The sequence below is a fragment of the Fistularia commersonii genome, chromosome 18 (genome assembly GCF_037954325.1).
Source record: "Fistularia commersonii isolate RoL2024-O1a breed Wild chromosome 18, RoL_Fcom_v1.0, whole genome shotgun sequence".
In the NCBI taxonomy this organism is placed as follows: domain Eukaryota; kingdom Metazoa; phylum Chordata; class Actinopteri; order Syngnathiformes; family Fistulariidae; genus Fistularia; species Fistularia commersonii.
Window position 1 is genome coordinate 6,345,889 of NC_141301.1, and position 27,921 is coordinate 6,373,809.

At 38.1% G+C, this 27,921-nt stretch overlaps 1 protein-coding gene across 2 annotated transcripts; it reads right to left on the reverse strand.

Annotated features, from left to right (window-relative positions):
• Positions 1 to 463: 463 nt before the first annotated feature.
• Positions 464 to 27,921, reverse strand: porb (P450 (cytochrome) oxidoreductase b). Of its 2 annotated transcripts, none has more exons than XM_086164253.1 (16): positions 27,854 to 27,921; positions 24,607 to 24,789; positions 18,659 to 18,707; positions 17,860 to 17,988; positions 14,182 to 14,334; positions 12,298 to 12,422; positions 10,635 to 10,724; positions 9,840 to 9,938; positions 9,274 to 9,390; positions 9,003 to 9,121; positions 8,095 to 8,276; positions 7,831 to 7,980; positions 6,640 to 6,907; positions 6,172 to 6,317; positions 2,750 to 2,835; positions 464 to 1,866 (listed from the first exon to the last, which is right to left on the reverse strand). In XM_086164253.1, the coding sequence occupies exons 2-16, from the start codon at positions 24,771 to 24,773 to the stop codon at positions 1,722 to 1,724; spliced, it is 2,025 nt and encodes a 674-aa protein (XP_086020379.1). In that variant the 5' UTR covers positions 24,774 to 24,789; positions 27,854 to 27,921; the 3' UTR covers positions 464 to 1,721. The 2 variants fall into 2 exon arrangements, with proteins under 2 accessions (XP_086020379.1, XP_086020380.1); XM_086164254.1 differs by having other exon boundaries at positions 24,607 to 24,812; positions 27,854 to 27,869.

Sequence of the window (27,921 nt, forward strand, 5' to 3'; positions counted from 1 at the left end):
TTACTGATTCAGATTGCACGCATATCTGTACCCACGGTATCTGGAAGTCCTGGTTTTATTGATTTTTTTCACCAATCCAACCAAGATCAACATTTCACTGGTGCAAGTGCATTAATATATTTTCGTAAACTGTTGAAAAATTTGATAATATCAATATTCCAAGCCTAATACCTGATGTTTGTTGTACCAGACGAACAGAAATCTTAAGTTTAACTTCTGTTCTTAGAGCTGACGCTGATGTTTTTAACTTGTTTACTGGCAGTAATTCAATATTCCTGTCCTCTGAATCTTCTTCTTACACCCAACAATAAGGAATCTAGGTGTGTGAAAATACTTCTTCGATGTATGTTTTTAGTCTAATTAACTACCATTGTTTTATCAGCTTCAAACTTAAAATGTAGCAAGTTACTATCCCTAAAATATTTGCTAAAATAAGTAATTCATCAAAAAAGAATACTCAACCTGACAAATGGTATCGATTTTATTCATAAAAAATGCATGGCCACATACAATCAAATAATTACAAAAAGTAATGAGACAAATGTGTAAATGATCTCAGATGCATTTCAAAGATGCAATATGAAGTTGTAAGGGCTTTAATGCTAAAACTACAGTAGTTGTAAGGCAGTGCTGAAAAGGCAAAGACTATACTGAAACTGGTTGGAAAGTAATAACTTCATAGACTCTTCAAACAGGTATTAGGAGACATATTTTGGATAGGTGTTAAGTTGATTTCCCTGTAAAGTTCTGTGACTTGACAAATAAAAAAATCCCACAACTGCCAACCTTAGGCGGGTGCAACATCTTCAGGTGTTACTAATTTTCATAACACTGTTGTATCAAATTCAGAAAACAGATGTGACTTTGACTGGGAGGCCATTCATTGTATCAGATCTTAAATGTCGAATTTTAATATTTTAGAAAGAACATCTACAAATGCATTTCCATCGATTAAAAGGCAGGACTATGTAAAGCAACACTCTAATTTTCTAACGATTTGCATATTTTTATCAATTTCAGTTCACTTAAAACGTTACTGCTTAAACTAAACAATTGCATGAAACCACATAAAATCCCTTGACATTTGATGAGCACCAAGTCCCTATGATGTCAGCTGGTTACACCTGTTTACTCAGATTTTTTTTTTTAAATCAATCTAATAATACAACAGGGTACTTTCAAAAGAAGTACTCTATTAACAAAAAGATAAATTAGTTTACAGTTTTGAGCATGAGGATTCATTCTGAAATTTCCTTCAATAGGGACACATCATGGGTTCATTCAAGACAAAGTAAATTGTAGGATTGTAGTTTCTGGTGTTACATTAAACAAACTGAAAGTTACAAACAGCAAAATGAATAACATTCAATAAGTTTCATACCGATGAGTTGGAGGGACCATAAAAAGCAGATAACAGCCAAACTGTTTAACTCTGTTTTAACTGTTTAATATTTTTCAGTTAAAAAAAAAGTTTGCTGCTGCTCACTTGAGGTCAGAGAAATATGAGTCAAGGGTTCAGATAACCATTGCAAACCAGGAAGAAACAGATTGAAACAGTGGGTGCATTTATTAAATAACCTACAGAGGTAGTGTTTGCCTCAAGATTATCTGAATCACTTTGAATACAACAACTGCTAAATGTTTTTATATTCAATCCAGTTAAAAATAACAAAGATTAAAAGTTAAAAAAAGAAGAAACAATTGTCAGGTTATGATGGTCTTTAACTCCAGACATCTTGTGAATACCGACCCTTCGTCATCAATTTCTTGATATAATCTGTGGCCTGTGAGCGTGTCAAGCCTCCAACTTCTTCTGCTATTTCATAGAAGGCTGTCTGCACATCCTTTGCCATGTTTCTGGCATCCCTGAAAAGGGATACAACAAAATTGATTTAATATCCGTAATACGTTTTTCATCAGGGTCCGTACCACTTGTCCTCCACAACAAGATGCCATCCAGCTGTCGATGGGCAAGGTGCAAGGTACAGCCTTAAGTAGTTGCCATACAACTCGCAGTGTCAAATACAGAGGAATTCAACCATTCACACTTTTGGACAATTTAGGGGTTTTTAAACCAACTATATGTTATTGGGCAGTGGCAGGAAGCAGCAGAACCAGAGAGAGCCCAAGCAAAGAGAGTGATAGGCTGTACCAACTGTAAAGCCTAACACATCATATTGTAATTATAATTTAATGTTTTATTTGCATGACCTATTTGACTTGACTAGATTCAAATGAAGTCTGATCACATTCTCGGTCAAATTCTTAAGATTTTGAAAATCAAAGTGTTTAGGCTAAATATCAGCAACACTAAAATCAAACTGCCCCAATACATTTTACAGCAAAGTAGCCAATATTCAGTACTGTATATACTGAGAATAATAAGAATAAGAACAACTTTATTTATCCCGAGGGAAATTGTTGTGCCAGAGTTTCAAGTAAAACATAACAATAATAGATAATAGGAAGGAGGGAGAATAAGAAATACGAATAAAATATAAAGTGTCAAAGTTAAGGCTATAAAGTGTTTTAAGGTCTTAAAAAGTACAAAGATTTGAATATTCCCTTCAGCTGAAGGAAGAGGAATTAAAAAGTACTGTACTGTATATTGCATATAATGAAATCTTAATCTGATTCTGCCATTTGTTAGCACGAGTAACAATAACTTTGTAGATTGACTTCAAAAAAATATAACTTGAATAAGGTTAAATAGTTATAAATAAAAAAATAGTTATAAATAGTTACATACCCGCAAATGTAGATATGAGCGCTTTCAGTGTGAATGAGCTTCCACATGTCCACCTTGTTTTTCTTCAAGAGGTGCTGCACATAAACCTTCAGTGTAGATAAGTACAAAATAAGCATTAAGGGCATTGTTTTTGTTACAGTATAGAAATTAATTATTTTTTACACTCATGAAGCTTTAATACAAATAAAAAAGTATTTCAGGTCATGTGTCATCGATTAACTAACATGTAATTATTATGCAACTTTATAAGACTGTTTACACTCTTCAACCAGCACATATCCCAGTGCACTGCAGACATGAAAGTAGGAATTTCACTGTATGGGGAAACTTATTTTTATACTGTACATGTGATAATAAACACTTTAAATCTTGAATCTTGTGTATGTCCTTAACCACTGTGGTTTGTAATAAGCATTTCAGTCCAGTAAAATAATTACCTGAACCAGTACAAGACAAAAATCTGATCTAAAATCAGCAACCAGAGCAGTTCATCTTCAATTGAAAAATTGCTTCAAATGCTAAAAATTATATATTCTATTTTTCAAGTTAATTATCTTCTTCTTCTTCTTCTTCTTTCCCTTTCAGCTTTTCCCTTCAGGGGTCACAACAGTGAAACAACCTTCTCCATCTAACCTCATTCTTTGTATCATCTTCTCTCACACCAACTTCTTTCATATCCTCTCTCATTATGTTCATAAATCTTCTCTTTTGTCTTCCTCGAGACATCCTGTCTGGCAGCTCCAATTCCAACATCCGTCTACTAATACATTAACTATCCCTCCTCTGTACATGAATGAACCCTCTCAGTCTGGCTTCTCGGACCTTCTCTCCAAAACATCTAATGTGCCGTCCCTCTGATGGACTAATTCCTGAACCTATCCATCCTAGTCACTCCCAAAAAGAATCTTAGTATCTTCATCTCTGCCTCCTGTCTTTTTGTCATTGTTACTGTTTCTAGGCCATACATCATCACTTGTCTCACCACTGTCTTATACACCTTTCCTTTCATTCTGGCTGATCGTCTCCCATCGCATAATACCCCTGACACTTTTATCCACCCATTCCAAACTGCTTGAACCCGTCTCGTCACCTCTTTTCCACACTCTCCGCTTCTCTGGATTGTTAACCCTAAGTACCGATACCTGAAATTCTCAAACTTATTGATCTCCACTCCCTGTAGCCTCACCATTCCATCCAGGTTCCTCTCATTCACACACATATACTCTGTCTTGCTGCGATTAACTTTCATTCCTCTCCTTTCCAGAGCGTACCTCCACCTCTCTAGATTTTCCTCTACCTGTTGTCTGCTTTCACAATGTCATCCGCAAACATCATGGTCCATGGGGATTCCTGTTTAACCTCATCTGTCAGCCTGTCCATCAGCACTGCAAACAAAAAGGGGCTCAGAGCTGATCCCTGATGAAGCACCATCTCCAACTTGAACATCTCTGTTTCCCCTACAGCACCATGTCCTGCACCTGTCTAACATACAGTACTTCTCTGCTACTCCACACTTCCTCATACGGTAGTGTTCTTCTCTTGGCACCCTGTCATTTGCTTTTTCTAGGTCTACAAAAACACAATGCCTCTGACCTTCTCTGTACTTCTCTACGAGCATTCTCAAAGCAAATACTGCATCTGGAGCACTCTTTCTAGGCATGAAGCCATACTGCTGTTCACAAATGCTGACTTCTGCTCTCAGGCTAGTTTCCACTACTCTTTCCCGTAACTTCATTGTATGGCTTATCAGCTTTATCCCCCTAAAATTGCAACAATTCTGCACATTCCCCTTATTCTTAAAAATGGGCACCATAACTTCTCCATTCTTCATGCATCTTCTCACTCTCTGAGATCCTGTTAATGATCGAGTAAGGAACTCTACTGCTGCCTCTCCCAGACACTTTCATACCTCCATAGGCATATCATCAGAACCAACTACCTTTCCATTTTTCATCCTCTTCAATGCCTTCCTCACTTCACTTGTAATTATCTCTTGATACTTTGTGATCTGCAATAATTACCTCTTCTACCGTTGCCTCTCTTTAATTTCCCTCACTCAACAGCTCTTCAAGGTACTCTTTCCATCTTCCCATCCCTCTTCTAGCATCTGTCAATACATTTCCCTCATTATCCTTCATCATCGCCCAGACCTGCTGTAACATCCTTTCCATCTCTATCTCTTTGTTTCGCAAACCTGTATAGATCACTCTCCCTCTTTAATGTCCAACCAAGCATACGGGTCATCGTACACCTTTTGTTTTGCCTTTGCTACCTCTATCTTTACCTCAGGCTGTATCTCCCTGTACTCCTGTCTGTTCTCTTCAGTCCTCTCAGTATCCCACTTCTTCTTTGCTAACTGCTTTCTCTGTATATACTCCTGCACTTCCTCATTCCACCACCAAGTCTCTATATCTACTTTCTTCCAGATGATACACCAAGTAATCTCCTATCTGTCTCCCTGATAACATTAGCCGTAGTTGTCCAGTCATCTGGAAGCTCTCCCTGACCACCCAGACCCTTTCTCAACGCCTCCCTGAAAACCATGCAACACTCCTCCCTTTTAAACTTCCACCACTTTGTTCTCTGTGCTGCCTCTGTCCTTTAGATGTTCCTTGTCACCAGAGTCATCCTGCAAACCACCATCCTATGCTGTCTGGCTACACTCTCACCTACAACTACTTTGCAGTTACTGATCTCTTTCAGGTTACCTCGTCCATACAAGATGTTGTCTACCTGTGTGCTCCTACCTTCGCTCTTTTAAGTTACCCTATGTTCCTGTCATTCCTTGAAAAAAAGTGTTCACTACAGCACTTTCCATCCTTTTTGTAAAGACCATCTGTGTTCCTAGCCTGTATACCAAATCTGCCCATTTCTTCTTCACTCCCTCCATTGCCTGCATCAACATGTCCATTGAAGTCTGTTAATGACAAATTATATACTATCAATATAACTAATTTGTAAGTTCTTTGTTAGACCTTGCTCATAATGTAAGTGGTCATTATTTTATGTGTGCCATCTAAAATAAGTAAAGTCACTACACAGAAAACACAGATGCCAAAAGAATGGTCAAGGAAAAGATAGAATAATCAAAATCAGCCAGTATAATAGAAATAACTGAAGGCCAAACAATAATGCTAAAACATACACATCTGTGTGTTCAGATTTTCTTGTAGTTAACTCTCTAATCTGGGATATCAGTTTCAAAAGTCCACGACTGCCAGTATGTGGGACACTACCAAGATTAAATCAAAGTCATAGGTCTTACAGTGCCCGGGTTTGCACCATGAATAACTACTATTCCATTAATCTAATGAAACTGAAATGTTTCTAGATAACAGGATAGGGATATGGTTAAATCTACTAAGTCACAATATCTCAATCTTTTATACTTATACTGTTCTACCAGTATTTGAAATCTGTACCTTTTGCTCCTGGTCTCTAGAGAAGGCAACATTAAGCTGTGTTAACACCCCTTTGTTTTTCGCCTCTTCCAACTCCTCCTGGTATATGTAATCTGCATCCTTATGTCTGCACCCAAAATACATTGCGGTCTCTCCCACGTCCTTTCCTATAACGAAACACCAGCAAAAAAACAAACATGATTCGTTATTGCTGGGTAGATGGTTGTTATTGTTAGGTTCCTGCTCTTTATGCAGTATAAAAAAAATCTCTACCAAATAAGTGCAAGTCCTTACATGTCTCCCTGTTAAAATAACTTCCCATAATATATTAATTAGCTATATACAATTCACGTTTCAGAGGTCTATGAGATAATGAAGTAATTAATTATTACCAAAAAACTCGATACACAACTTGCCCTTTGAAGAAACATGACAAATTTTAATTTTTTTGCAAGGTTGTAAACAACATAATGATGCAACTGAAAGCACCTTGCTGTTTGAGCCAGCCTCTCTCCTGGATGAAGCCCATGAAGGGGGCAATGCCTGTTCCTGGGCCAATCATGATTACTGGAACTGTAGATTTGAAGGGCAGGCGAAACTGGGACTTGCGGATGTACATAGGAACAGTTGACTTGTGGCCATTGTCAGAGACCAGCTTATTCTTAAGCCAGTTAGTGGCCACACCCTTGTTAAAGCGGCCAGTCTTTGTCTTATATTCCACCACTACAGCACAGATGTGGATGCTGTTAGGGTGAACCTACAATATAGAGGAATAAAATACAAAAGATTTCTCAAGTCCTTGAAACAAATAACTATGTTAAAACTGAAATTATACAAGTATTGATGAAATTAAAACATATATCTGATTATCAGAAGGCTTCACTTTGATTAAATTATTTACTGCAATAAATTCTCATATAAAAACAGGTGTGGTAAGAGGGGACTTCATTGTTCCTGTCAGTAAAAGTATTCAGTCAGTATGGCCTTTCAGTATGACTGTACAGAAATTCACCGAATTTGCTGTGTCTGTTCGTGCATTTGTCTTCTATGTATACTCAATCTTCTTGTTCTTTGCATATATTAATACTGTATTGTGTTATTTTTTTCCCCTTCTATTCTTTTTCACCTTGTTTCTATATAGCTACTCTCTGGAAAACACTGCTACATTTTCAGAAATGTTCATAAATGCACAATGTCCAAGCCAATCAAACCATTTATAGTAATCATCATAATTACTATAATTTTAATAATAATAACTATTATTGTTGTTGTGTTTGTCAGTTCTGGTATGAAAAAAATCAGATGTCAAAAAAAAAATCCTCTGTAATGATATAATGAGGACTACTTGAGTTCAATTTGTGTAAATGCTTACACAAGCTTTTGAGCAAGAAAGGCAATTTCATGCAGATAGTTTTTGCAAGTTTCCAGTCAGTATGTGAGGTAACTTCTGGAAATAACAAATGTATTCAGACTTTTTCCAGAGACTTTGAAACTATATGGCAGAAAGATAGGGAAAGATTTGCAGAGATAACCAAAAAGGAAAGGATTATCAAAAAGTGTTTGAAATAAAAAAAGAAAGCTTTTGATGAGATTAAGTCACAATCCTTATTTCACACTTGAAAATGAATATGGATAAAAATCCTGGGCTATTCCTTCTGTGAAGGTGTAGCAGAGCATTACTTTTGAGGAGGAAGCAATGGAGTAATATCGAGCCTGGAGACGAGGCATCAGCTCACAAAGGTGGTCTGTAGGAGGCCGTAAAGAGGGTATATCCTCGAGAATGGCAAGGATATTCCTACTTGCATCCAACACCCAGCTCTGGTAGAGAGCCTACAGAAACAGATGGACTCAATTCTTTTTAACTACTTACAGCTTTGGATTTAACACAATTTATTAGAAAGAACGTGTATCTGTTTACACCATCACAGATGAGTGGTAACTGACCTTGCCCTCAGGAGAGGATGAGGCCATTTTGCGCATCATCTCCTGGTCTTTCTGGTCTGAAGCATACTGTGCTAGCTCATAGAGGACATTAGTGCGGGGAGGATGTGTGATGTCAAGGTAGTGAGTCAGAGCTGTACGGTAGGTAGTTGGACAAGGGAAAGGGTGTTTCTTGTTGGATTCCTCTGCAAAACAAACATGTTATGACATATACCATTCATTACAAAATCTAAATACTGTTAACAGAAGCAGACAAAATTGGTGATGCCCTTCCATTAAAAAAACATAAATGGTCACTGAAGTAGCTTGAAACTGACAAAGGTAATAAAAAATAAGAAATACAGAAAATTAACAATTGAAATCAGACACTGACTTTTAATTGTGAATTAATAGAAAAAGGAAAAAAGTATAGTCGCGCAGGACGAAAATTATGTTACCCTTATGTTTATTTTATTACACATTCTTTAGTGGTAGTCCAGTCACTATAATTGGGCTATTTCTGTAACTCCCAATGAGACCTCTGCACCTGTCAACAGGTATTTTGGTCCACTATTCATGAGTGAAGTGGTCTAGTGGTCTCAGGTTTGGAGGGTACCTTCTCCAGTAGGATTTAGATCAGGTCTAATTGAAGGCTACTTTTAGAATCATCCAATGTTTTGTTCTAGGTCATTCGCCGGTATTTCAACTGTGAGTTTTGGGTCACTTCCCTATTTATTTTTAGAAGATTACATTCAAATGAATGTGATCAATCAAAACAAATGTTGGAATATTATAATTCATGTTTTTCTGTTAAAAGAAGTAAGTCTATCATTTTGAATTTGTAAAAATGGGCTCCATGTGAATGATTTCATATTTATAATGCCATGAAAATCCAGGGACAAACTAGAAAAGTCAAGGTTTCAACTGCCTACCATCAAGGTTGTTAAGGGAGATAACCCTATCAAGGTCCATTCCAAGAATTTGACCCAGCTTGTTGACCAACACAGAGTCATTTGTGGGGTAAAGAGCGACATGGTCTCCAGACTCATATCTGGAATTTAAAAAAAGGGCACGTTTGGACTGTTGCTACTTGCCAGAATGTATGAAAGAATTATTAATATCTTTATATGCCACTTAAGACAATTTTCATTTGAAAATGGAGAATCATTACTTTATCTTGGCTGCAGAGTATCAATCTCTCACCTGATTTTGGAACCTGTAATATCTAATTCAAGGTGCATCAGATGTCTCTCACCGCCTTTGTTGAGTTTACGGTTGACAGTGACTGGGGCCAAGAAAGGGTTTTTCGAGTCAAATGGCCTGTAAGGAAAAATTATGACAGTAAATTATCATCAGATGACATGCACAATTTTGTCTAAAAATTAGCTTAAACAGTTAACAGTGAGCTAGTCACGTTTTTTTTATCTGGTGATGGATAGAGAAAAAAGGTATATTCCATTGGTTAATGAAAAGAGATGGGAGCTATTAGAGCATGCTACAAGTTTTGCATGACCATCACTGGAATAGAAATATCTGCTGCTGACTGTTAAGTAAGAATAATGTTGAACTATTAAAGTTCAGTTTAAGAAGAAAATACACTTCAAAGGGCAGGTTTCCAGGTATTGGATTATGCCTAGTCCTGGATTAAACTTGATTTTATATTCACACAAATGATTTAGTCCAGGACATGACTCACTGAATCAAATGTTGGTTTACTGGTGCACTTCCATATCCCCCAGCCTGCTTTTTTTAAGATTTTAAGTACTTACGGCTTTTGGGCCTCAAAACTCTTCAGGCGGCCAATCTCTCCTGTATATACTTTATTCATGTTAATGTCAGTGTGATCCTCCAACTCATACTGCCGAATGCTGCAGGGTGGAAAAGCATATCAGAAAACATTAGCCTTTCATACATGCATTAAACAATAAATGAAAAGGATAAACATGATTCCTGGAGAGTATTGTTTTACAATTGGATAGGCAATAAATACTATGATTCAGAGATTTGGTTTTTGGGCTTGAGCACTATTCAATTTAACTCATACTGATGTTTAAGAGAGCTAAATTCCAAAGGATGACTGGTCTTATTATCTACATATTAAATACATTTGTATTTCCAGCAAAATCTACTGAAGTATTAAAACACAAAACATTCCTCCTTTCGACTTCGGCCCTCTTACAGTTTTTAAGCATGTTTTGTCTCAGCACCCATAGCCTTCTCTGGCTCTTTTCTCTTGCTTTGTATGTGACAAAAAACCATAGACCAAGCAGCAAGTACACCATCATCTAGATGTCTTCCATTATTTATGAGATTAGTGTATATAAAACATCACTGCAGTTTCACAGTAACATGCTATGACTCCACCCACATTGAGGAGGTACTATGAAGAAATCTACAGAAATACCAAACAAACCAAGTGGAGCGGAGTCAAATCAAGCCAAATCGTGCTGAACTGTGTCGTGGAAACACATTTGGGATCATGTGAACAAAAGACTTCTTACATGAATACGAGTACATCAAACCAAGTGAGAAACTGTATATGCAGAAATAAAATGTCAATTAACCTTGACTCATCCCCCGAGGCTTCCACTCCAAAGTGCTCACATACAGCAGGCCAGAATTGTTCCCTCCATGACACAAAGTCCTCTTCCAGACTGAATGAGGGAATGAAGGACACAAAGTTAAAGACAACAGATGAACATCACTATTTAGCAACCTAAATTCTTACAGTTGTGATTTATTTTTCATTTTATAAAATATACTTTTGACAATTCAGCTTCAGGGGAGAACAAGCCAGTGTCTTTCTGAGCCAATCTCAATCCCACATAAATGCAGAGGGTTGCATAAGAAAGAGTATCCGGGACCAAAACCAAATATGCAAATTCAACCTACGACTCTTATGGTCAAGGCCCGGGTTAACAATGACCGCCATTGGGGCCGATACCCTATAGTGTACCAGCAGAAATTGGGCTACTATGGGTCGAGGAAGGAGAGGAGGTGTGTTTGGAGAGAGGAAAAGGGAACAGTTTGGGACAGAGTAGGGACTTTGAATATTGGGATGAGGACAGAAAAGCTGAAAAGTAGACCAAAGAAAAGCATACGACACGGTACTGAGAGAGGAGCTATGGTACTGTTTGAGGAAGTCTGGAGTGTCAGAAGTATGTTAGACTAGTTCAGGACATGTAGGCGATGTCTAAGACAATGGTGAGGTATGCTATAGGTGTGACAGAGAAGTTCAAGGCAGAGGAGGGACAACAACAGGCGTCAGCTCTGAGCCAATTCATGTTTGTAGTGGTTAGACCGGAATCTCCATGGATCATGATATTTTCAGATAACATTGAGATCTTTCATGAGAGCAGGGAGCAGGTCAAGCAAATCTTGAGGTGGAGGTGTGCCCTTGAAAGGAGAGGAATGAAAGTTGGCCGAAGCAAGAGAGAATTTCTGAATGAGAGGGTCCCAAGTGCAATAGTGTGGCTACAGGGAGAGGAGAAAGTCAAAGATTTTCAAGTACTAAGGGTCAACAGCCCAGAGCAACAGAGAGTGTAGAAAAGAGGTGAAGAAATTGGTTCAATTGGGTTGGAACGAGTGGAGAAAAGTGTCAGGGATAATGTGTGACAAAGACAGGAGCAGAGCTCGGGTCATAGAAATGAAGACTCTGAGGTTCTCTTTGGGAGTGACAATAATTGATAGGATCAGGAATGAGTTCCTCAGAGCGCCAGCACATGTTAGATGTTTCAGAAATAAGGTCAAAGAAGCCAGACTGAGATGGTTTGGTCATGTATGAAGGATGGATAGTGACTAATATTGATAGAAGGATTCTGGGGATGGAGCTGCTAGGCAGGAGGCCTAGAGGAGGACCAAAGAGATGATAAATGGATGTCGTGAAAGAGGACATGAAGTTAGTTGATGTGAGATGATACAGAGAATAGGGTTAGAGGGAGGAAGTTGATTCCCTGTGGCGACCCCTGAAGGGAATAGCCGAAAGGAAAAGAATAAAATATACATCTGACAATGCTGTTTTACCGTTTTCCTTTCTCAAGCCAAACTGCAGTGTACTGAACAGTGTCTCTTTTACAGCAGTATCTAAATAAATCAAGTTGGTGCAAGTCCTGTAAAAGATGAATTTCTATCCAGAACACTTTAAACTGGTTTGTATTTATGTCCTTCAAGATGACTGCCTTTGTGAAGTACCTTTCACGGCCCACCGGGTCACACTAGGTTACTTACTTGCCATCATCATCTCCCAAACCAAGGTCAAAGATGCGCTTAGCTCCAAGCTCTTCCAACCTTTTGTCAACATATTTTCCCATTGCATTGTAGTGTTCATATGTCTTGTTGCCAAGAGCGAATACCTACACAGATGGGAATAATTGAGATCACCAGAGACCACTTTAGTTTAACCTTCTGTCTAATTTAAAGTAAAACCACTTTTATGAACTTGATATTTAAAAAAAATACACTCCTGGCCAAAAGAAAAAATGTCTATACCTTAAAGGCCACCAATGCATATGTCTGACTGCTAATCTGTGTTCATTTATTTTTGTATTATGGTTAGAAATCAGTGACTCCTGCTGTGCAGGATGTTACCAATGTATGCATCCATTGGAATTGACAAGCCATGTTGTATTGCCCCTCCCCTATGGGGAAAAATACAGCCAATGACCAGCTATGAATATTATTTAGTTTTTTCAGTCATGATCTATATTACTTAAGGGGATTTTCAAGGGTTTAATGTGTAAAACCCACTCATCCAAAAGGCCCCTATTGCATTTTTTCTTTTTTTAAACAGGAAATGTGGAGGCTGGAAGAAAATGCTAACTTGAACTTCACACTTTTTCAATTTATCTAAGTATTCACTGAGTATTTTATGCAGTTTATTTAGTGTGGTGTAGAAATGGTAAATGGATTTCATGTTTTCTTTTCTTACCTTAGCAGTATTTGAAAGGTTTTATGCATTTTTTTGATTCAAACACTAAAAGCGGATGCTAGAAACTGCAAGACAGTGAACTTTAGTTAGCATGTCATTCTTGTATTTTAGCAGCCTTTACAGTTCTCTAATGAAATGTGGTCAAGAGGATAGTAACTCATAGCGTCATGGACATGACAACACAGATAGCCTTCAAGATGCAAATAAGTCTGGCATGCTACGTGTCAGCATAGCAATAATGATGCTCATCAGTTGGATAGATGCCAAAAGTGACAGTTCGTAACCCATAAAGATTTTTTTTGGGGGGGGCACTGAACTACTGTATACCTAACATACAGAAGATACGCTTGTATAAAATTCTAAATGTATGCACATCACTCTATTTTAAAGCATATTCTAGAGCTTTTAAGTTATTAGCTTACTAATGGATTTAAGATCAGGTACATTGGACAGTGGAAAAAAGAAGAGAATAATCATATGTTTACTGTCATTATGCTTTTGCTACTCTGTTTGTGCTTTATTTGGTACACATTTCATCAGCAATGCATTGTACTATTTCAACCTGCAGGTGCAGGGCATATGGTTTTAACACTACTGTTAGCAACAAAATGTATCGTCATTATGAGACACAGCAGGAAAGGCAGAATCAGTGAAATCGTTGTGCTACTGGACAGACATGTAGGGCCACTGTTTTGAAAAAACTCAAATAAAACCATATTACAAGTTAAGCTGAGTCAAGAGTCATTAGCCAGAGGGGACTTTGTTGAAACATGGCTCAACCTTTATATCTGTGACAATTGTTATACACATTAGCGTTCATACTGAACCACAGCTGTGGCTCTACACAGCAGAGAAATGTAACCCCTTCACACTTTGATGACTGTTTTCTAGATGTCATTTTTATATACTTGGATAATAATTGAAATTAATTCCAAATTTTGTTTTAGATAATTTACATTATCCCATTTATTAAATTAACAACAGCAAATACTGATGCACATTTTGGTGCAGCATTTATTGGTGTAGCCTCTAATTTTGATAGTTAAATACTGCTCAAATTATACAATCATTGTCTTACACTAAATTTCAAACTTTCATTGAAAAGGAATGCCCACTTGAGTCACTCATAATTTTTGTCATGAGACTTTTATAACACTCAATACAAGTATTGGAAAATGTCTCACTGTGTAGTTTAGTCCAGAAAGGTCTTCATCATCATTTTCTTGCAGCCAGTCATACAAATCTTGTGCATTATCTGTTGGGTCTCCTTCCCCATAGGTTGCCATGCAAAAAATGGCAAGGGAGTTTTTGATCTCAGACAAATGAGACAGCTCACCCTGAAAATTGAGACAATAGAAACAAATACAATGAGTTATGAAGCCTTAACCTTTACAGAAGAGTGTATTACGTCACAAATTATGATTATACAGTATAGATAAGTTTACTTTATGTGTAAGCACTTAGTGTTGGCTAGTTTTCTAAACAAACAAATGCAATTATACAGTAGATTTATGGAACTTAAGATACATTTTTTTGACAAATTAGGACATGTTGTATGGCACAGATGTGCCTGGCAGAAGTCCAATTCATGATATGTCAGAATAAAGCAGGAGAATTAACTGAAATATTTAAAGAAAAATCAAACATCAGAGTCTTCAGTCGATAATGCAGCCTCAGGGCGGCACTGGCCCATGTCACCCCAAGCCTGCCTTGCGGGGGCACGGAGCAGTGTCTCCCTGTGCCGGTCCCAAGCCCGGATAAATGCAGAGGGTTGTGTCAGGAAGGGCAACCGGCGTAAAACTTTTGCCAAAACCAAACATGCCAGTCAACCATAACAGTATCATACTGAATCAGTCGTGGACTGGGTTAACAACGATCGCCATGGGTACTGATGACCTACAGGGTACTAGTGAAAATTGGGCTACTTTGGGTTGAAGAACAAGAAGAAAAGGAGGAGTGGGTGTTCGGAAGCAGAGAGAGAGGAAGAAAGGAAAGAGCCTGGGACTGAGAGGAGGGACTTTGAATATCGGGACTATGACAAGAAAAGGTAGTTGGTCGACATGATGCAGAGAAGGAAGGTGGATATACTGTGTGTCCAGGAGACCAGGTGGAAAGGTAGTCAGGCTAGAAGCTTAGGAGAAGGCTATTAGTTGTACTACTATGGTACTGACAAGAGGAGAAATGGAGAAAGAGTCATCTTGAAGGAGGAGTTTGTTAGGAATGTCCTAGAGGTGAAAAGAATGTCAGATAGACTTATGAGTCTGAAACTGGAAATTCAAGGTTCGATGCTCAATGTTGTTAGTGGCGAAGTTGTTGGTGAAGGTAATAGAGGGGATGAAGAAGTGATGGGCAGATTTGGTATACAGGATAGGAATGCAGAGGGACAGATGGTGGTAGATTTTGCAAAAAGGATGGAAATGGCTGTAGTGACAGCCTTTTTCCAGAAAAAACAGGAACATAGGGTAACTTATAAGAGCTGAGGAAGGAGCACGCAGGTAGACTACATCTTGTATAGACAAGGTAACCTGAAAGAGATCAGTGACTGCAAAGTAGTTGTAGGTGAGAGTGTAGCCAGACAGCATAGGATGGTGGTTTGTAGGATGACTCTGGTGACAAGGAAGATGAAGAGAACAAAGGCAGAGCAGAGGACAAAGTGGTGGAAGCTGAAAAGGGAGGAGTGTTGCTTGATTTTCAGGGAGGCATTGAGAAAGGGTCTGGGTGGTCAGGGTGAGCTCCCAGATAATTGGACAACTACAGCTCGTGTTATTAGGGAGACAGGTGGAAGAGTACTTGGTGTGTCATCTGGAAGGAAAGTAGGTAAGGAGACTTGGTGGTGGAATGGGGAAGTGCAGGAGTATATACAGAGAAAGCGGTTAGCAAAGACGAAGTAGGATACTGAGAGGACTTAAAAGAACAGACAGGATTAAAGGGAGATACAACATAAGGTAAAGATAGAGGTAGCAAACAGAAAACAAAGGGCGTACGTGACTTGTATGCTCAGTTGGACAATAAGGAAGGTGAGAATGATCTATATAGGTTGGCGAACCAGAGGTAATGATGGAAAGGATGTACAACAGGTCGGGGTGATTAAGGATAGAGAGGGAAATGTATTGAAAGATGCTAGAAGAGTAATGGGAAGATGGAAAGAGTACTTTGAAGAGCTGATGAATGGGGAAAATGAAAGAGAGTAGGGTAGAAGAGGTGACTACTGTAGACCACAAAGTAGCACAAATTAGTAAAATTGAAGTGAGGAAGGCATTGAAGAGGATGAAGAGTGAAAAAAGCAGTTGGTCCTGATAATTAACCTGGAGATGTGGAAGTGTCTAGGAGAGGAAGCAGTAGATTTTCTGACTCAATTATTCAATAGGATCTTAGAGTCAGAAGATGCCTGAAGAATGGAGACGAAGTGTGATGGTGCCCATATTTAAGAATAAAGGGAATGTGTAGAATTGCGGCAACTATAGAAGGATTAAGTTGACGAGCTATACAATGAAGTTATTGGAAAGAGAAGTGGAAACTAGACTGAGACAGGAAGTCAGCATTTGTAAACAGCAGTATGGCTTCATGCCTGGGAAGAGTGCTACAGATGTAGTATTTGTGTTGAGAATGCTAATAGAGAAGTACAGAGAAGCCCAGGGGGAGCTGCATTGTGTTTTTGTAGACCTAGAAAAAGCATATGACAAGGGTGCAAAGAGAGGAGCTCTGGTATTGTATGAGGAAGTCTGAAGTGGCAGAGAAGTATGTTAAACTGGTGCAGGACATGTATGCTAGCTGTGAGACAGTGGTACGGTGTGCTGTAGGGGTAACAGGGAAGTTCGAGATGGAGGTGAGACTCCATCAGGGATCAGCTCTGAGCCCCTTCTTGTTCACAAATGGTGATGGACAGGCTGACAGATGAGGTTAGACAAGAATCTCCATCGACCATGATGTTTGCAGATGACATTGTGATCTGTAGTGAGAGCAGACAACAGGTAGAGGAAAATCTCGAGAGGTGTAGGAATGCTCTGGAAAGGAGAGGAATCAAAGTTAGTCGCAGCAAGACAGAATATATGTGTGTGAATGAGAGGAACTCGGGTGGAATGGTGAGGCTACAGGGAGTGGAGATCCAGAAGCTGGAGGATTTCAGGTACTTTGGGTCAACAGTCCAGCACAACGGAGAGTACTTTGGGTCAACAGTCCAGCACAACGGAGAGTGTGGAAAAGAGGTGAAGAGACGGGTCCAAGCAGGTTGGAATGGGAGGAGAAAAGTGTCAGGGGTACTATGTGATAGAAGACTATTGGCCAGAATGAAAGGAAGGGTGTACAAGACAGTGGTGAGACCAGCGATGCTGTATGGCCTAGAAACTGTTACAATGACGAAAAGACAGGAGGCAGAACTAGAGGTTGCAGAGATGAAGATGTTGAGGTTCTCTTTGGGAGTGACCCGGATGGATAGGATCAGGAATGAGTCTATCAGAGGAACAGCACATGTTAGATTGTTGGGAGAGAAGGTTAGAGAAGCCAGACTGAGATGGTATAGTCATGCACAAAGGAGGAATAGAGAATATATTGGTAGACGGATGCTGGAATTGGAGCTGCCAGGCAAGAGGTCTCGAGGAAGACCAAAGAGAAGATTTATGGACGTAGTGAGAGAGGATATAAAGGTAGTTGATGTGAGATAGGAGGATACAGAGAATAGGGTTAGATGGAGAAAGTTGATTCGCTGTGGCGACCCCTGAAGGGAAAAGCCGAGAGAAGAAGAAGTCTTCAGTCGATGATGAATTTATAACCTCTACAAGTCCCATACTTTCCAAAATATCCATACTGTAATATTGCAAATGTTAGAAGTGCAATTTTCACAATGCTCCATTGATGCTGAATACCATGTCATACTCCTCTGGATCTGCAGCCATTCCTTTCATGCCATAGCGCTGAGCATCTTTGGATAGTCGGTTAGCAAATTCCTCCGCTGTTCCTGTCTGGGAGCCATAGAACACAATGATGTTCTTGCCCTGGTAATTAAACAAAGAGAAATGCATTTAACTTGTGGTTATTTAACTAAAGGGCAACAAATATGGGCATTAAGATAAGTATGTCCCAGAGAGTTAAACAAACACCTCAATGTTTTATCCTTTGGACGCCGTTGCTTTTGTGTGATGTTTTTTTTTTAATTCCTTCTTGGATTTTAGGATAAGTGGACCCAAATAAGAGTAAAAACGCTCAGCAATCAATACAATTTTTTCCACAAATACAATCCAAAACAAAAGCAATTATGTCCAAAAATTTGAATATTCCGCTAAAATTCAACCAATGTGTTTCAAATATGACACTGTAGGATTGATTGATGATAGGACAGCATATGAGAGTCCAGGATTCTGGCTTAAGACTTACCACAAAGTCAAAGTTAACTACTAACTAAAAAAAAAAAAATAGCAGTTTCTACTGAAATGCTCTTGTCAGTATAATTTATATAACTTTACAATTTTAGATAGAAATGTTATCCGTTTTGAAAAGCTTTGAGATAAAAACTGAATAATTTCTGAAGAGAACACATGTTTTTTTTTTTGCCTCACATATGTGTTTTTCATCACCAGAAAATTAGTAAATAGTTTTTCCTACCTTTTCCAGATTGGTGACAACCTTGTAATAGAAATACAATTATTATCTTAAAAAAAGACTCACTGTTTTCTTCATTTTCTCAATGAAGCTCATCTCTGTTCTTGTGGGTGTTCTGAGGAAAAAAAAAAAAGAACTCTTAAATACGTTAATGCAGTCTAAGTTACAATACAATGATGAAAACAGTTTGCTGTCAAACAATGGTGTCATGTTTGCTTAAAACATTTACCATGTACATGAATTCAAATGAAATGTTGACAATGACATCATGCTTTTCTAAAGATACGAATACAGCCTTTTAAATGAGAGATAATAGCATTCAAAGTTTCAAATACATACAAATTTTTTTACAAGGATTAAAGTGGGAATGGAATATGATTAAAACCATTAATAATCAAGACAAAAATGTGACCCCACTGCAAAATACAGTAAAATTTAGGTATATTCTATTTGGACAAAGAAAAAAGGAAAATGAAGCTAATTCATGTAGTTAGGTAAATAGTGGGTGTCAAACAGTCACCATCTAATTCCAAGATGGTATTTAGCTTCAATATAAGCTCAGAAATTAAATGATTTGAGTCAAAAACAAAAACTAAATTTTGGATTCACAAATTTAAACATTATTTTCTTTGAAGTAGGTGTTTAAATAAACAAGTATATAATAATATACAATCTTTTTAGGACTTTTTTTCAAGACATTTTACTTAAAAAGTTTAAACTAATTAAGTCCCCCCACACAAAAAAAAAAAACAAAAAGATGACTGTTGCTCTCTGATGAATAATAAATAATGAAGGAGATGCCTGGCAATGCAGCCTCAGGGGACCATAGGCAAGTGTCTCCCTGAGCCGGTCCCAAGCCCAGATAAATGCAGAGGGATTGCCTCAGGAAGGGCATCCAGTGTAAAACTTTTGCCAAAACCATGTGAATCAAACCTAATAATCTCATACCCAATCAGTCGAGGGAAGAGGACAGGGCAGGAAGCAAAATGGAGAAGGCGTTATCTTGAAAGACGAGTTTTGAGGGAATGTTTTGGAGATGAAAAGAATGTCAGACAGACTTATGAGACTGAAACTGGAAATTGAAGGTGTGATGCTCAATGTTATTAGTTGCTATACCCCGCAGATGGGAAGCTCTGGAGTGATTTGGATGAAGTGATAGAGAATATCCCAAAATAGAGATGATAGAGTGGTAAGCGCATGTCGGTGTAGGCAATAGAAGGGATGAAGAAGTAATGTAGTGATGTAAAGTAGAGGAGGTAACCCGAAAGAGATCAGTGACTGCAAAGTAGTTGTAGAAGATGCTAGAAGAGTGATGGGAAGATGGAAAGAGTACTTTGAAGAGCTGACAAATGTGAAAAAGAAAGCGAGGCAAGTGTAGGCAGGTGACAATTGTAGACCACAAAGTAGCAAAGATTAGTAAAAGTGAGGTGGGAAGGCATTTAAGAGGATGAAGAGTAGAAAGGCAGTGGGCCCTGATAATATACATGTGGAGGTGTGGAAGTGTCTAGGAGAGGCAGCCTGAGAGAGAGATGCCTGAAGAATGGAGACAAAGTGTGATGGTGCCCATTTTTAAGATTGGGGGTGTGCAGAATTGCGGTAACTATAGAGGAACAAAGTTGATGAGCTATACAATGAAGTTATGGGAAAGAGACAGAAAACAGAAATCAGCATTTGTGCACAGCAGTATGGCTTCATGCCGAGAAAGAGTACTAAAGATACAGTATTTGCTTTGAGAATGGTAATGGAGAAGTACAGAGAAGGCGAGAGGCACTGTGTTTTTGTAGACCTAGAAAAAGCAAATGACCAGGTGCCAAGAAAGGAGCTCTGGTATTGTATGAGGAAGTCTGGAGTGGCAGAGAAGTATGTTAGATTGGTGCAGGGCATGTATGCTAGCTGTGAGACAGTGGTGCAGTAGGGGTAACAGAAGTTCAAGGTGGGACTCCAAAAGGGATCAGCTCGGAGCCCCTTCTTGTTCGTAATGGTGATGGACAGGCTCACAGATGAGGTTTGACAGGATTCCCCATGGACCATGATGTTTGCGGATGACATTGTGATCTGTAGTGAGAGCAGACAACAGGTAGAGGAAAATCTCGAGAGGTGTATAAGAGGAACTCGGGTGGAACGGTGAGGCTACAGGGAGTGGAGATCAAGAAGCTGGAGGATTTCAGGTACCTGGGGTCAACAGTCCAGAGCAACAGAGAGTGTGGAAAAGAGGTGAAGAGACGGGTCCAAGCTTATTGGAATGGGTGGAGAAAAGTGTCAGGGGTACTATGTGATAGAAGACTATTGGCCAGAATAAAAGGAAAGGTGTACAAGACAGTGGTGAGACCAGCGATGATGTATGGACCGGAAACAATTACAATAACCACAAGACAGCAGGTAGAACTAGAGGTTGCAGAGATAAAGATGTTGAGGTTCTCTTTGGGAGTGACCAGGATGGATAGGATCAGGAATGAGTCTATCAGAGGAACAGCACATGTTTTGAAGAGAAGGTCAGAGAAGCCAGACTGAGATGGTTTGGTCATGTACAGAGGAGGGATAGAGAATATATCGGTAGACGGCTGCTGGAATTGGAGCTGCCAGGCAAGAGGTCTCGAGGAAGACCAAAGAGAAGATTTATGGAGGTAGTGAGAGAGGATATGAAGGTAGTTGGTGTGAGAGAGGAGAATACGGAGAATAGGATTAGATGGAGAAAGTTGATTCGCTGTGGCGACCCCTGAAGGGAAAAGCCGAACGAAGAAAAAGAAGAAGACTGTTGTAGCATGATACATAAAGGTACTGACAAAGTAATAATGTATCAGCATAACATGTCTTGAACAGTAGTTATGTAGATTTGAAAAAGCTGGGCTCAAAGTATGGTTTATAGTGTCCAGACATGACAAACATTTTTGTGTTTAAGTCTATCCTCTGAGATAATCTAAAGAGGACGCTTGATGGCTTTTAAAATTGGCCTTTGCAGTCCGTGATAAAAATAAGAAAATAATGTAGGAGTCATGCCTGTAACAAGATACATTGAAAACAGTTGGGTGCAAAATATATATCAGAGCAAGTGGTCAGAATAAATGATAGCTGATCAGATGTTTTTCATGGCAGTGCCACAAGTAACTGAAATACACTTGAGTAATTGCTTGAGGAATAAAACCAGTAGTTCACTGACCTTTCAGCAGCATCTCTCCTATCCCCTGGCAGAGAGAAAACACAGCCCATGGCATGTAGACCTGTTATCCAACAGCCAATGGCTAGGCCACACCAGAATCAGCTATGCTAAGTGTCAAAAGCACGACTCAATACTCCCAAAAATAAGGGTGAAAAAGTAATTACAAATTGGCCACTGACAGGTTTTCATGAGATTCCTGCCTTTACCTTTTTGTGACTCCAATTTCAATCTGAACTTTGCCACTTCCTGTTCTGTCCCGTATTACTTTTACAGAGAGAGAGAGAGGGGGGGGCAGACAAAGAAACAGACAAAGCTCAGAAACCTACTAGCCTTGTCAGTGTCTGGCAACAGCAAAGGACACAATGGTGGGAAACTGACTTTCCAGTAAAATGTAGCTGAGCTGCAGACCCACACTTTGACTCACACAAACCCTCTGGTGTTGAAAATGCCTTCCGTCTCATCCCCGCCCCTTTTTCTTTCCAGTCTTAAAAGGTGTGAGGAATGAAACAGCCTACAATATCCATTCTGGGGATTTGGCAAGTCATCAGCTAACCACAGCAACTACTCCATGGACTGTGGGGGGGGGGGGGGGGGTGAATGGTAGTTTTCTTGCAGTGTCCCCAGCCCCCCTCTCACTGGAGGAGAGCAGGAAATGTCATTGCTATGGCAACCTCATTTATCATAAAAGGATTCCATTTGTGACACGGCCCTATGCCAATGGCTGAGCAGCTCAGCCCACACACATGCACAAACAAAAAAAAAGACACTGGAAAGAGAAGAATGAAGACCCAAAAAGTAGTACAGGGGAGAAGGAGCAACTTTTCTTTTACCGGTACTTCAACTTTCCACCTTTGGAGAAGACTTGTAGTGCTTGGCTTACCCTCCTTTTTTGTTCTCTATATAACTTTCAAATTTGGTTCATGGCCAAACACAAAATCACAGGAAAGACTACACCCCTTCAAAACAGTTAGGTAATCACTGTTCCCTTTAAAAAGGGGAGGAGGGACAAGCTCAGAGTTTGTCTTTTTTTATGTTCCTTTCCTGTAATCCCGCCCACCACAGATACACTCCTCCAAAAGCCAAACATGCTCCCCCTTGGTGGATTCCCTTTAGTTGGTAAGCGTCTTGCTTTCCCACCAACTATAATGATCTTCAATACAAATAAGGAGCTTAGTTGCAAATCAGGTGGTGACAGAAGAAATTATGCTGTGACTAAGAAAGGAATCAAGGTAGCCAGTGGGGGAGGAGTCCAATTAAAACACAAAACAAAAACAAGTCAAAGTGGTGAGGGAATGAGACAGAAAACACACACAAGAGCCATTTAAAAGGTGTGAGGAATGAAACAGCCAACAATATCCATTCTGGGCCATTGTCGGGCCATTTACGACAACCTAAAGCAGTGCTCTCTTATACTTTGCCTCAAGTGGATCCTGCAGATAGACTGGTATATCAAGGAATATTTTGGCACAGTCTTTAGAGATGAATGTGTGATCTATTTCGTACTTACTGAAACATGTACAACAATAATCAGTAAGCACTTAAAATCAAAAGGACTCATGTTAGCTGACGACGCCTGGACAATGTCAGTTGTGGATTTCAAAACTTTAAAATTAATATGAAAGAATTCACATATTGTTATCACTTGCATCGTATAAAATGACTGGACAAAGTCAATATAACTAAAGGGTGTCCTTGTCAAGGTCTGACACAGGATAAGGGTATGATTTGCAATTCTGTGAAAATACCCTGATATTTTACATTCTGTTTCACTGCCAAGGAAATGCCGCATTTAAATAACGTACTGTAGAGCATGTGCCACATGGGGGCAGTCTCTATACTTTGGAGAGTGGATCATGCAGCGGAGGTAAGAGAAACGAAAAGAACAACATGGAAGGGATGGATAATTTGACATGACTCATAAAATTGAAACCCACTGCCAACATTGTGTAGTATTTCCATACAGTAATTTCAATTCCAATGATGATTGACCCAGTCAAGACAGATGTGGCTGTGTGTACCTCGAGAAAAATCATAGCTGAAGAATCCTGGAGCAAGAGCCATGGATCCTTTACCCTAATTTGTTTTGTTTAAATCTGATTAAATGCCAAAAATCAAACTAATACATATACATACATGCAAGAACAAATATGATCATCAGCTATTTTTGTATTACGTTGAGAAAGTATGAGAAAATGAGGATTGGAAAAAGAAGAAACAGTTGAAGACTATTTGACTATAGATCTCAACAAGACAGGACTTTTTAATCAAACAAACAATTATGAAGCAGCAAGTTCAATCACATGTCTGCAAAGTCAATCTGACCTCAGGGAATCCAACCATTTTCTAATGAATGCTGCTTAATATGAAACAGACATGAAAGAAGCTGAAGGGTATACTGCGATTTTTTTTCCATTTTTCCTGTTACTGTTACAGAAGAATATAAAGGGTTTTGATGTAGCTTTTTAGTATTGTAATTATTTTGCATTATATTCATATATGACTTTGCAGCCACCGATGGAGCCAACTGATCATGTCATGTGATACACTTTGAATTACTAAAAAAGACAAAAACTTTCCACTATGTAGGTTGATGTGTCCTGCATAAGTTTATATAAACGTCAAATCTTGCAATGAACTCAATAAAAATGCCAGAGCTCACTCTCTAATTATAAAGGTTTTAGCCATTACTCTTGCTTATCTGCAAAGTTGGCAAACATGTTATCTTAAAAAACAGTAAGAAAGAAAACAGAATAAGTAAATGTGGGGAGCCTTGATCATTTGAACTTGCTCTCCCTCAATTTGATACAAGAGAAGCCGAGTGGGAACACTTTGACTCCCTCTCTTGAAATACACTCACATTGTTTCGAGCGGCCTGAATTCAGGTATGGGATCAGGCTTCTTCCGGGCCATGAACCAATAGATGACAATCCCAACGATGAGGGAGAAGAGGAAGAGATCAAGGTTACTGAAAAAAGGTTCCTCTTCATCCATGGTGTTTGTGGGAGGTTTACTTTCAAGGTCCATGTTTGTCACGTTGAAACTTCACATGTGGAGAGAAAAATACTGCAATGAGAAAGCCACATGGCCAACACTTGGTACTTGCAAAAAGCTGTCAGGAATGTATATATGTATATGAATATAGTATAATAACTCCAAAATTGCTTGGCTCTACTACATGATAAATAATGATATTTATATTTGAGACACATTTCAATGTTGTCATGTACATGTTTAGCATATGAATCAAATGGAACATCTGCCATAACCATAAAGTATGAATTAGTGTTGAAACCAACATACACTATCCAGTTATCAGAAACTATCCAGTTACTTAATATTTTTCTATCATATAACTTAATGGTTATATTGCCTATCTAGTCATACACATAGAAAAAAAATAAAATAAAATAAAAAAAAATATATATATATATATATATATATATATATATATATATCTTTTTAAATATGAACACGAAAAAAATCTCATTGCAACATCTCAAATGTAACCATATGACTTTAAACATAACACATTATAATTTTAAAACAAAGGAGACTGGTGATCTGAAAATATTATTAAGAGTTACTTGAAAGTCATTTACCCTCATAACTTGACTGAAATTTAAAAAATAAATTACTCATGCTGATAATATCATCATAAATCAAAGTATTTTAATGGATGAATGACTGAGCTGTCATCTATGCCAGTGCAAAGCACAATGCATTATGTTTCTGCAAAATTCTGTTAAGTCAGCAGTTCATTGGTATGCTAATCAGCAATGTACTGATTGTGTGTTAAGTTGAAAAGATATCAATCTGCTTTCTTCATATCTTTGTCTGACTTATCAGTCAACTTAACAGTAAGTTATATCCCTCAGGATGCAAAAGTCACTAGTAAGTTCCTGTGCTGGAGTAGGACACAAAAAAATTGAGAATAACAAAATGATATAATGGTATTTTCTCCTACCTAATTGCAGAGACATAGGGTCTGAGAAATTAGATACCTATAGCCATCTACTTGAAAGTAAAAATACTTTCTAAGAATGCACACCCTTCTTGGGCAAAACATTAAAACTACTTGATTTGGCAACATGTAACTCATCCCATATTTATGGTATTTTTGAACAAAAACATTTGGCCGAGCAAATACCAATAGTTCATTTTAAAAGGCAATATTTGCCAATAATGTGTTGTGAATAACATATGTTGGTTTCCTTTTGACAAGTGTCTTTTATGTGATATAACATTTTGAAAACCACTGAATAAAGATTTGTATTTACTTTATTGTAAATAAAAATAAACTGGATATTTTCTTTGAGATAAAGTTTGCAAATCTTTGATATGCTGTCAATAAATTTGAAATCCTTTCAAATAAAAAATAAATTAAAATTGTTTCAAAAACTATTGAAAGTATCTGCTACTGATTGTGGACACAGGACATTCAGCACTTTTCATAACCTGCCTGTTGTGACATGCACTTAATTAGGTACATTTTGAATATTTTTGTGGACTTTATTTTAAAAAATGTTTTACCTATCATGTTTCTGCTGTGCTTGCACACGAGTGGTACATACTGTATATGAGCCATTAGTCCGAGGACTATTAAGTACTCACCCCAGCTTGAATGACCTTTATTTTGATCACATAGGTTGTTTCTTCAATTTTAATTGAGTGGATAACTGATCTCAAAAGTTACAGAACACTGAATAATAGATTAAAATTTTTCAAACGAGTTTCAAATGTAGCTCCAACTGATGTTAATTAACAAAAAAATCTACTCTGTAATATGATAACCATCGTAAGTGTGAACTACCAAGGAAAGTCAATTAGTAGACTGCACAAACAAACTGAACATAATTTCATCATACAAAATTAGCAACTATAGGAATATAAATAACAAAGACAGAAGTGCAGGAACACCTTTAGCCATGGTCGCACTTACTAGAAACAAGACAGGCAGCTCTCTTCTTCGTTTGTTTTTTTTAAAATGAACTAATTTGTGTTATATATTTCTGATCATTTGTGTAATATATATCCTTTATACTTTTCTGTTCTTTGATACTGGTTGGTAGGACGATTGAAAGAAAATGAAACAACAAACATCGGATAACATGGAAGAGCTGTTCTATAATCACTTTTTAATCACTATTAAGAAATATTGTTAGTTTGTTTCCTTGAGCAACAACTGAATTAACCAAATCTAAACAAATATCCTTCAAATCTTAAATGTCCTTAAAAATTTCTTAAAAATCCACGATGTCTAGATATAAGTCCCTACATAAGAATGCCACACACGGTAAATTCCACTCATAATGAAAATATGGTTATTTGCTGAAATGACAGAAAATATCCATTTTAGATGCATCCGCACATTTCACCTTCTGTTCATGTGACACATTGTGTGGTACATAATTTATAGTCATAGTTTACTGGGGGGAACCTAAGATTCCAATTCAGTTTATTACTAAAAGTGAAAACATGGAACATTGTAACCGACAAAGGAGTTTGGGCCCAACTACGACGCTCACAGTTCAGTTAATTTCAGGTTACATTTTCGTAAGACAAGCAAATATTGAAGATCAAAATGATATTGTTAGAAAAACGAGAGTGAGTGATGGTCATTGCTTTCCCTGCCGTTCATAACATTAACAAAAGTTTGGGTTTAGTGACTGAATTAAAGTGGTAGTTTTTAGGATACTACTGCAACGAACACAGAGCTGTGTACGAAGATAACATTTTATCCAGGGAGAAGGTCTCTCGATAACAGTACATAAAACCAACTTCATCACAATTATTCCCTGTAAAACACTGGCTTAAATTCTAACAATTGACATATTTTTAAGACAAAAGTATTTGAACATATGTGTGATAAAAGCGACGTTATTCAATGAGGTCCTCACAGGTCGCAAACTATCACGTTGAGCGCAAGTTAGCGTCATATTGTGCAACGTCAACATCAACACTATGGTCAAGCTAATGTTGGACTAATGTTCAACATTTCCGTATCTATTGCGGGTTAAATGTACAGTGTTTCAAAAGAGAGAAATGACAAATGATTGCCAAACACTCGATATAGATAAAATCTAACAAATATTAATTAACCTTACCTTCTCTTCTCTCACGTTAACACTGTTCACAATGCGGAAGGAAACTTTACGCCATGTAGGATCAAACC

Bases quoted from the DNA above. Each gene is read 5' to 3' on its own strand.
- porb (XM_086164253.1), bottom strand. From the start codon at position 24,773: ATGGACCTTGAAAGTAAACCTCCCACAAACACCATGGATGAAGAGGAA. The intron at 18,708-24,606 runs GTGAGTGTATTT...TTTTTTCCTCAG, and splicing joins TTCAGGCCGCTCGAAACAAT to AACACCCACAAGAACAGAGA. The intron at 17,989-18,658 runs GTGAGTCTTTTT...TTTAATTACCAG, and splicing joins TTGAGAAAATGAAGAAAACA to GGCAAGAACATCATTGTGTT.